General features: G+C 53.9%; 1 protein-coding gene across 1 annotated transcript; it reads left to right on the top strand.

Moving 5' to 3' along the window:
* Positions 1–823: 823 nt before the first annotated feature.
* LOC34619864 (cGMP-dependent protein kinase egl-4) lies at positions 824–9,551 on the top strand. Its single transcript, XM_026335595.1, has 25 exons — positions 824–861; positions 1,338–1,430; positions 1,588–1,759; positions 1,819–1,891; positions 2,082–2,149; positions 2,291–2,465; positions 2,583–2,620; positions 2,889–3,037; positions 3,264–3,366; positions 3,548–3,688; positions 3,846–4,008; positions 4,475–4,599; positions 4,843–5,076; positions 5,311–5,477; positions 5,719–5,785; positions 6,015–6,188; positions 6,710–6,803; positions 6,967–7,131; positions 7,439–7,534; positions 7,938–8,054; positions 8,369–8,470; positions 8,704–8,832; positions 8,962–9,074; positions 9,195–9,308; positions 9,480–9,551. Exons 1-25 carry the CDS (start codon positions 824–826, stop codon positions 9,549–9,551), a joined length of 2,982 nt encoding a protein of 993 aa, XP_026191380.1.
* The last annotated feature ends 553 nt before the right edge of the window (positions 9,552–10,104 follow it).

Raw genomic sequence — 10,104 nt, forward strand, 5'->3', positions numbered from 1 at the left:
GTTCTCGCCAGCAACAACCCCTTGTGCAGCAACAGCAAAAAGTGTATAATTTTCTACGATATATGTGACTCTATTTCCACCGGTTGAGGCGGTTTTGCGACTGCAGCAACCTTCGTTGCTGCTGTTGCTGAAACTGCTGCTGCTGCAGTGCAGCAGCAGCCGCAGCAGCAGCAACAGCAGGCATTCGGGGTGTGTGGACCTCTCGCTATTTGACCCGTAGCACCTCTTTTAGAGTCTTCCCGCTGTATGTGTCGCTGCACGAACTGCAGCTGCAGCAGCATCCTCTGGGGCAGCAACGCAGCGGCACCTTGGAGCTTTTAGTCGCTTCCGTAATGCTACTGCTGGATCGTGTGTTGCAGTTTTTTGCAGCCACAACATTACCAGCAGCATCAACATATGCATCAGCCTCCTACTCAACGGCAGCACAGCTTCCCAAAGAACCACGCCAGAGGCCTGCCCACTCCCTTTCTTAGCACGAGCGCTCCACGGTTCAAGCTGGACGTGCACGAGCGGCGGCTTTACGAGTCGCCGCTGTATCGGATTCTTCAGCAAAGCAGCAGCTTTGGCTTCGGTTCATCCGTGGGCTTCCGCAATGTGAATGCGCGTGCCAGTGGACGGACAGCAGAGAAGCAGCACGAGGCTTAAAGCACCATCGCCGCGCATCCGCTGAAAATCAGTGACAGCAGTGCAGAAGGCACCACCAGCTCTGTACACTATAGCGGCGTGCGGTGTACAGGTCTGGTGTTCCGTTACGCTGCTGCTGCTGCAGCAGCAGCAGCAGCAGCAGCGACTTCTGCTGCCTGTAGAGGAGTCTTAGCTGAAAATGGGCGCATGCGGCTCAAAGGCGCAGCAGCAGACTCGGTGAGTGGATTCGGCTTTTTTGAATGCCTTTCAGTCTGCGCATATATGGCAACAGCTCCACGCGTAGCAGCAGGAAATGCAGCTGGTATACGCCTGGAGCTGTTGCCACACAACAGGGGACATAAGATATGTATCGGTCTGCCAAGTGTGCTTGCACAGCGATAATCCTTTTTCTCCGTGCTCTCTCATATATTTAGTCTTAGGGAATGCAGCAGCAGCTAGGCATTGGCAAGCATAATACATGCAGCAGCAGAAGAAGAATTACGCATACTTTTGGTGCCGCTGCTGGTGCTGATAGCGCACATGCAAGAAGCAGGAGAAGCAGCCGCTCCGCCCTTGCATCTCAGGATGCCACAGACATGGCCTTGTTTCATGGCGTTGCCGCTGCTGCTTGCAGCGCACACCTCTGCGATGGAAAGTCGATAAAAGTTTTTACGCTGCTCTTTCCTCTTTTAAAACGGCGATTTTGCGTGCAGAAGTCCGGAGCCCAAAGAGCAGCCGGCTGCTGAAGCCAACAAATCCACCGATCAGAGCGGCGCTGCAGTTTATCCCGCTGAAGCTGCACAAGTGTGAGAACTTGAGCTTTCCAGGCTTATGAAACGTGGCACCTGGTCTTTGTCGGCGTGTGTGTGTGCATGCATGCGCACTCGGAGGGCATTAACAGCTCCGGAGGGAGTGCTACACCCTTTGGATGGGTTTTTTTCGGGTTGGATTGTTTGTCGTCAGGGAGAGGAAAACGTCTTGTTCTAGCGCCGCAGCCGCTAACAAGGGTGAAATGCCGACTGCGAGCACGGGCACACCCGAGGCGCAGCAGCAGCTTGATCAACAGCAGCGAGAGCAGAGGATGCAGCAAGAGTCGAAAGTCGCTTCTCAGCCACCGCATCATGTCGAGGGAGCGGTGGTTGTTAAGACGTAAGAGGCCCCTTAATACGTTTTCGTGTTACCCGTGTGTTGTAGGCGTGTGCGGCTTTCGTGTTGCTGTTTCTTCCGCTGCTGCCTTTTTGCCAATGGGCTGCCTTCGGGGGAAGGGGTATGTATTTGTGTGTGTATTTGTGTGTATGTGTGTATGTGTGTGTTTGTATGTGTGTGTATGTGTGTGTGTATGTGTGTGTGTGTATGTGTGTGTGTATGTGTGTGTTTGTGTGTACGTGTGTGTGTGTATGTGTGTGTGTATGTGTGTGTTTGTATGTGTGTTTGTGTTTGCTGCTGCCGCAGCGGAGGCGAGAGGAAGGCGCAGAAGGCGATTATGCACAAGGATGACTCGCAAGCCGAAGACGCGAGGCTCCTTGTAGGTTGCTTTTCATTGTTGTGGCATGGCGAGTTGTGCCTCTTGGAGTCGGTGCTGCTGCCTTGGCTGCAGGCAGGCAGATGTGCCTGCGGACAGAGTGGCGTGTCTTTCTCCCCTGTGCTTGCACGCATGTGGGTGTAGGGGCACTTGGAAAAAAGGGAGAAGACTCCTTCGGATCTCGTTCTGATTCGGAGTTCTTTGGGAAGCAACTTGGTGTGCTCTTCCTTGAACGAGGCGGAGGTGGACGCCCTCGCGAATGCAGTCGAATACTTCGCCTTTAAGGCCGGAGATGTGGTTACGCAACAGGGGGAAAGCGGTACGATCAACGGCTTTAGATGTTGGGAGCGGTGGGAGTGTCGCGCGCTGGGGTTTAACGTGGCGAGTTCTTGGAGAAGAGGGTGAAGAAAGGTTTGTGGGCTGGTTTCTGTTTCAGGAAGTTATTTCTTCATTGTGCATAGCGGGGAATTTGAGGCAAGTTAGGCAGGCGCACTTCTCTCTCCGCTTTCTCGCCGGCAGATGCGTGCACTGCGTCGCCGATGTGTGTGGCTTTTTCCGCGCGCGTCGACAGCCAGCCACTGCGCAGGCGCATTCCGAGATCGCCCGCCCGTCCCTTCCCTCCCTCCTTCGTTCCTTCTCGCGCGTTGTCGCGCGTTGGTGGCTTGAAGAAAGGGACGGGTGCATGCACGCGCGCTGCTGGGGAAGACTGCGTTTTTGCGTGGGTGCCTTCGCTTCGTCTTAGGTGCTGGTCAACGACAAAGTCGTCAACAAAGTCATGACGGGGCAGGCTTTTGGAGAGATCGCTCTAATTCACAACACTGCCAGAACAGCAACCATCAGAACGCACACCCCGGAAGCCGCCCTTTGGGGGGTTCAACGACAGGTTTTCAGGTGCTGAAGGGTGGAGGCTGCAAGTTTCAGCTCGAGTTGTTGGCAGTGTAGACAAGATGGCGTGTCTCTGCAGCGATCGCCCTGCGCCCATGCGCCGCGATCGCTCGCGCCTGTGTTCGACTTTGTAGCGGCATGGAGGAAGCTTTTGCGGGGGCTTGCTTCCGAAGGGGCGTCTGTGTGCACGTGGGCTGCGTCTCGCTCTGCCTCGGTGTTGTTCGATGCACAGGGAGGCGCTGAAGCAGCTCAGCAGCAGGAACTTTGCTGAAAATCGCCAGTTCCTTGCGTCGGTCAAGTTTTTCGAAATGCTGACGGAAGCGCAAAAGAATGTGGTAAGGAGGTGCTTGCGGGTGTCTTTTCTGCGAAGGAGGGTGGGAGGGCGGCAGTCTACGGAGAAAGTAGGCGTTCGGCGCATGCGCATTCTCGTCCCCTGGTCGGCGCGAACAGCAGATAGACTTGCGTGAAAGGGGGTGGGTTGTTCTCTCGGTTTGGTGTGTCTGGCGTGGTGTTCAGATTACCAACGCGCTCGTGGTGCAGTCCTTCCAGGGGGGCCAGCCGATCGTCCAGGAAGGGGAGAAAGGCGACGTGCTGTACATTTTGAAGAGTGGCAAAGCCCTCGTCTCGATCAAGGGCAAAGAAATCCGAGTTTTGCAAGTTAGCCATCGGTCGATCGGGGGGGGAGACTGGGGAGGAACCGTCTCCCCAGGGTGTAGCCATGTACAGTCGAACAAAGCGTGGCTTGCCATGGGGGCGTCTGTGCGCGTGCCGAGTGGTGGCGCCTTTGTTGGCTGCTTCTCTTGGAGTGCCGCAGCGTGGAGACTACTTTGGAGAGAGGGCTTTGCTTTACGACGAGCCTCGCAGCGCTACCATCACCGCTCAGGAACCAACTGTCTGCGTATCCATCGGAAGAGATCTGTTGGATCGTGTGCTGGGCAACTTGCAACACGTGCTCTTCAGGAATATCATGCTTGAAGGTAGGACGCATGATTCGTAGACCTTCAGCCATCGTACGAACGCGAGCTGTCGCACATACAATCGACACGCTTTAGCGGGCAGTGCCTCACCGATGCGGAAAGGTATCTGAAAATCAGAGAAACGGTGGAGGCGGATGCGGCCGCTGGGGAGAAAAACGCCTTCGCAAAAACCGCAGTCCTTTAATTGACACGTGTGTATATGTGTGTATATACATGTATATATGTATATATATACATATATATATGTATATCTATATATATATATATATATATTGTAGAGATTGAGCGTTTTGGGGGGGTTTTGCCACGTAGCTGTGGAAATGGGAAATGTGTGTGCTGCACCGTGCAGAGAAGCCTTTTGTGCATGCGCAGGCTGCTTCCTGAAAGGGTGTGTTTGTGTGCGTGTTTGTGTGCATGTCTGTGTCGTGACGCCTTCCTTGTGGGGCGGTGTGTTTTTGTTTTTCAGCGCTGCAGCAGAGCAAGGTGTTTGCATCCTTTCCAGCTGACCAGTTGGGGAATCTTATCGAGTCTGTGGTGGTTAAAGACTACCCCGAGAATTACACGATATTGGATCGGGAGAATCGCACAAAAGTAAGCTTCTTTAAGCGTCCTGGCGCTGAAGGTGTCTGTAGAAGGCCGCTTTTTGCCCATATCCCTGCTGCTGCTACCAGCGCGTCCTCCTGCTCGTTAGAGGATTTTTCACACGTGTCTGTTTGCGGGAGGGTGTTTCTGGGTTCAAGCATTGGGAAATGTCGTGGCGTCCAAAGGCTCGTGCACCCTGTACCGTGGAGAGTGTGCTCTGGAAGATTTCATCGCGTGCGCGTTGTGTAGCAGGCATCCGCTTCAGCCTTCTTCTCAGCTCAGGGGGTCCGCTTCTTCTTCGTTTTGGAAGGCGAAGTATCTGTTTTCAGCTACGCAGAGAAGGCGGGTGGAGCTCGCAGCGGGGAGCAGGATCTAGAAGCCCACTTAATCGAAACCCTCAAAAGGGGGCAGGCTTTTGGGGACGAATATGTCTTGGCTCCTAACAAGGCCTTTGAGCACTGCGTCAAGAGCAACGGACCGACCAAGGCATGTTTGTGCAGTTGTCGGCTGTATCTCTGAGCGTTTCGCCGAGTTTCGTCACTCGAGAGCTTGGGCACGACATGCAAAGGCCGTCTAGAATTCATAACAAGACGCTTCCCACCGGCCTTGTTGGTTGCAGCCTCTGGAGGGAGCTGCCATGCCGTGCCTTAGATTGCTACGGAATGCTTTTGCCCCCTTCTCAAGCTTCATGCTTTTTGTGCTTGAGCTGTCTGTGCGCAGCTGGCGCTCTTGACCGCTAGCGCGCTCACTGCCACCCTTGGAGGCCATAACATTGACGAAACTCTTGACTACAACAACAAACTGGCCATCACCAAGAAGATGTACATCTTCAGATACCTCTCCGAGCAGCAGACGCAAACTCTCATTAGAGCATTCAAAACTGTCAGGTACCCTCCTTCCTTTTTTCGCCTCCCTCCTTCCGTCCTTCCCCTGCCTCCTGCCCCTCCCCCTCTCTTCTCCTAGGGTTTCATTTGCTGCCGCAAAGCCACGCGTGCAGACGCTGTGCACTTCCCTCCGCAGCGAGGCTTAGAGCATCAACTGACTCTCTTGCTGCTTAGTTGGGAGCTGCCACGTAGTTGTGCGCTTGCCGTCACCAGCTGCGAGAGATGCGGGGCATTTTTTGCGCAGATACACCCACGGCGAAGCCATCATTCGGGAAGGCGAAATCGGTTCTCGTTTCTTCATCATTAAGCTCGTGCGTCAGCCTGGCTCCTGCTGCCTGCGCAAGCAGTGCATGCGCTTGCCGTCTGAGCTCTGACAATCGGCCTGAATGGGCAACAAGAATGCAGTGCAGTCACGATGGGGGAAAATCCCGCCTGGCTTGCTTGCCCACCCACCCCTTCTCATCACACAGCGATCAGCCAGCTGCAAGATGCGTGTTGTGCGCGGCCTGTGTGTGTTATGGGGTGTGCGGATTTTTTCAGGGGGAAGTTGCGATCATCAAGGGAGACAAGCGCGTCCGAACTCTAGGGCGTCACGATTATTTCGGGGAAAGGGCTCTTCTGCATGATGAGAGGAGAAGCGCAACTGTGGCTGCAAACAGTGCAGAAGTTGATCTCTGGGTTGTTGATAAAGATGTTTTTCTCCAGATCGTCCGAGTAGGCCAACTACTATATACACGCAAGCTTTCCGCGCCGAACACCCTACACCTACATACATGCACACCACCGCATACCTACACACATTGCACACACCAACACTTACCTACATAAGTGCACACCAAGACATACCTACATAACTGCACACACCAACACTTACCTACATAAGTGCACACCAAAACATACCTACATAAATGCACACCAACACATGCCTACATACATTCACACCAACACACATCTACATACATGCACACCAAGACATACCGACATAAATGCATACCAACACATATTTACACATAAATGCACACCAAGACATACCTACACAAATGCGCACCAACACATACCTACATAAATGCGCACCAACACATACCTACATACATTGCACACACCGAGACATACATACATAAATGCACGCACAGACACTCACCTATAGACACTTGCCAGGAGGAAGCGGTGCCTTTGACGGCAGCTACGCGTACAGCTTAAGGGTCAAAAATGGAGGCTGTGCATGCATTTTGTAGGGCCCGATGCTTACCCACTTGGAGGAGCGCATCCGCATGCAAGACACAAAAGTGGAGTTCAAAGATTTGCAGGTCGTGCGGGTTGTAGGCCGAGGTGAGGCGGATTGAGTTCAGGCTGTTTTTTTGGCAGGGGACAGAGCGCACTTCACTCCTCCCTCTGCCCTGCATGCACGGCGGGGTACAGGGGTGGCATCCGCTAGGTGTTTGTTTGTGTTTGTGTGTGTACGTGTGTGTGCTGCACGACATGCGTTTTTCAGGGACGTTCGGAACCGTGAAATTGGTGCAGCACATCCCAACAAAAATCCGTTATGCTCTCAAATGCGTCTCAAGGCGCAGTGTGGTGGCACTCAGCCAGCAGGATCACATTCGCCTTGAGAGGGAGATCATGGCAGAGAACGACCATCCATTCATCATCAGGCTTGGTACGCAGCGGGTAGGGGGGAGGGAGGGAGGCTTTTTTTCAATTTTGTGATGTAACATCGGCGCATGACTTGTATGTGGTGCTTCTGAAGGGGCTATCTTTTGGGCGTCGGTGCTGCTGTGTGTGTGTGCGTGTGTGTGTATTTGTGTGTGTGTGTATTTGTGTGTATTTGTGTGTGTGTGTGTATTTGTGTGTGTGTGTGTGTATTTGTGTGTGTATTTGTGTGTGTGTCTGTGTGTTTGTTTGCATGCGTGCGTGTTGTGAGGCATGGCGCTCTGGGGTTGCGGATTGTGCTGTGTGCGGCTTAGTCCGAACATTCAGGGACAAGGAGTTTTTGTATTTCCTCACGGAGCTGGTAACGGGGGGAGAACTGTACGATGCCATTCGGAAGCTGGGGTTGCTGGGTGAGTTTCGAGCCGCACCAGAGTCGTGCTGGCAGTTTTGTAGCTAGGAAGTACATGCAAGGAGAAGGGCAGCGGCGGCTGCAGTACCAGCACCTAGTAGGCGACTGCCTTCGGAGAGGCCTTTCAATACACCCCAACCCCACGCATGAGGCACATGAGGCAGTTCGACTGACAATGCAGTCTTGGCTGGAGAGCAAGCCAGGCCTCCCTGAGAGCAGTCGGGAGATGCGACTTCTTTGCATTCTTGCAAAGGCTTTCGCAGTCGCTGCGACAGACGGAGAAGCGAAGTTGCACGGACGCGATGTCGAATGCTGCCAGCGAGGATAGCCTGATGCAGACGCACGCACGCACCGCAAAAACACTTCAAAAGCAACCCCTTTCGTGTGCGCTGCTCCTCGCTCAGGGCGATACCAGGCGCAGTTCTACTTGGCCTCTATTGTATTGGCCATAGAGTACCTGCACGAGAGGAATATCGCTTATCGAGATCTGAAGCCCGAAAATATTCTTCTGGACTCGCAAGGTAGGAGGATTCAACAAAGATTTGCTAGCTAGCTAGCTAGCTAGCTGGCTCATGTGCGTGCGCGTTGCATGTGGCTGTTCGGGCAGAGCTGCAGCATTCGGTGATGACGCAGCAGCCTGCGCACGCACACACACGGGTGCTGCGTGTCGCGTGTGGTGTGGCGATTGTTGCGGAAAGTATCCCCGTTTCCCATTCATGCGAGGGACGCTTGAAATTGAGAGTGTTTGCTGCACGCAACCGCCTTCGGAGCCGGTGTGGGGCCTCCCTTCCCCGTGGCATGGCGTATGGTGGTTTGCATGCTTTTTTGAAATCAGGTTATGTGAAGCTCATCGATTTTGGATGTGCTAAGAAGATGCAGGGAAGAGCATACACACTCGTCGGCACACCCCACTATATGGCGCCCGAGGTTATTCTGGGTAGGTTGGTTGGGATTTGTTCCTTTCCACTTGGCTCTTGAAATTGCTGCTGTCAGCTGACAACAGCGATTTCAAGATTCGCCACGCAAGCCGTCGCGGAGCTGACGATTGGTGCCGCCTTATTGATTTCGAGTGCGGGCAGCGCAGGCAGGCCCTTTAGGGTAAACTCCGTGAATACATGCGCAGAATGCACACGCGTGAGCGGAGGGTTGTGTTGAAAAAACTGTGCGCAGGCAAGGGATACACGCTGACGGCAGACACGTGGGCTTTTGGGGTATGCCTCTACGAGTTCATGTGTGGTCCCCTGCCCTTCGGCAACGATGCAGAAGATCAGCTGGAGATCTTCCGAGACATCCTTGCCGGTGAGGCGGCTTTGCGTTCAAGCAAGTGTGGGGTGCATGGGAGCGGGGTGTTTTTGTACCGAACGGGCATGTGCACGTCGGCGTGAATTCTCAAGTTCCTGGTTCGTTCTGTGCGCGTTTTTTCTCTAGGCAAACTGATGTTTCCTCACTACGTGACAGACCAGGACGCGATTAATCTGATGAAGCGCCTGCTTTGCCGTCTACCCGAAGTTCGAATTGGGTGCTCGATCAACGGCTATAAGGTGCGGGGGTGGAGGGTTCAAGGGAAAGCTCTGGTCCGTCAGGCTGTGCTTGGGGATCTTTCTTGCTGATCGTGCATTGACGGCGAGAAGCTTTCTGCGCTTGCATGCGTCGTGGCACAGGACATCAAGGAACACGCCTTCTTCTCGGATTTCGATTGGGATAGATTGGCAGGAAGAGACCTCTCCCCTCCTCTCCTTCCAAAGGGGGAGACCTACGCAGAAGATGCGGAAGAGGTGGCTTTTTAAGCTGCGTAGCATCAGCGGGCCGTTGTCTCCCGCGTTCACGCCTGGGAGGGAACGTCTTCCTGCAGTTTGAGTCTGGTCCTCCGGCGCGTTCTCGCAAAGCACAACGTAGGGGGGCATCTTTGCTGTGTCTCTTTGCCATTTCCTCTTGCTTGCTTGCAGGGTGGATTGGAGTTGGAGGAAGACGAGGGTCTTGAGCTTGAAGACGAGTATGACTGGGACAAGGACTTTTAACGCCTAAGCTCCAAAAACTCTAGTCAGATACATATGTGTTGTGCATGGTGAATTCGGTGATTCGAGGCAGGTAAGCAACACAATAGAGCCTGCTGCAAGAGCAGCAGCAGCGCAAGAGGGGTGGCATCCGCCTGCCGCGGCAGGAGTTGCCTCTGCAGGAGCGGCAACTGGAGCAGCAACAGTTCAAGCTGTGCCAACGCATTTTACCGCTGAGACTACGGTTCTTTCGAGCCGCCACTTTCGTCTTGCTGCCGCTGTAGCGCTGTTGCTGCTGGTGACGTTGCAGCAGCTACAGCAAACTTGTTGTTGTCTCTTATTGCTCTCACCCGCTAAGGTGTCTGGTGGTGCTGCTGCTGCTGCAACAGCTCCAGAACCACCAGCAGTGCGTTTGGCCCTCTGTACGCAGAGTTGTAGAGCTGCCTATACACTGCAACGAGCAGAGTGCCCCCCGCCCTACGTTGCCCAGAGGCACAAAACTTAAATGAGAAATTCTTCCCCTATAGTTCCGACAGAAAGCGTGGAAACACTTAGGCAGCAGCCCAGGCACTCGTGT

This window comes from Cyclospora cayetanensis, unplaced genomic scaffold (genome assembly GCF_002999335.1).
Source record: "Cyclospora cayetanensis isolate NF1_C8 unplaced genomic scaffold, CcayRef3 CcayRef3_contig_74, whole genome shotgun sequence".
Lineage (NCBI taxonomy): Eukaryota > Apicomplexa > Conoidasida > Eucoccidiorida > Eimeriidae > Cyclospora > Cyclospora cayetanensis.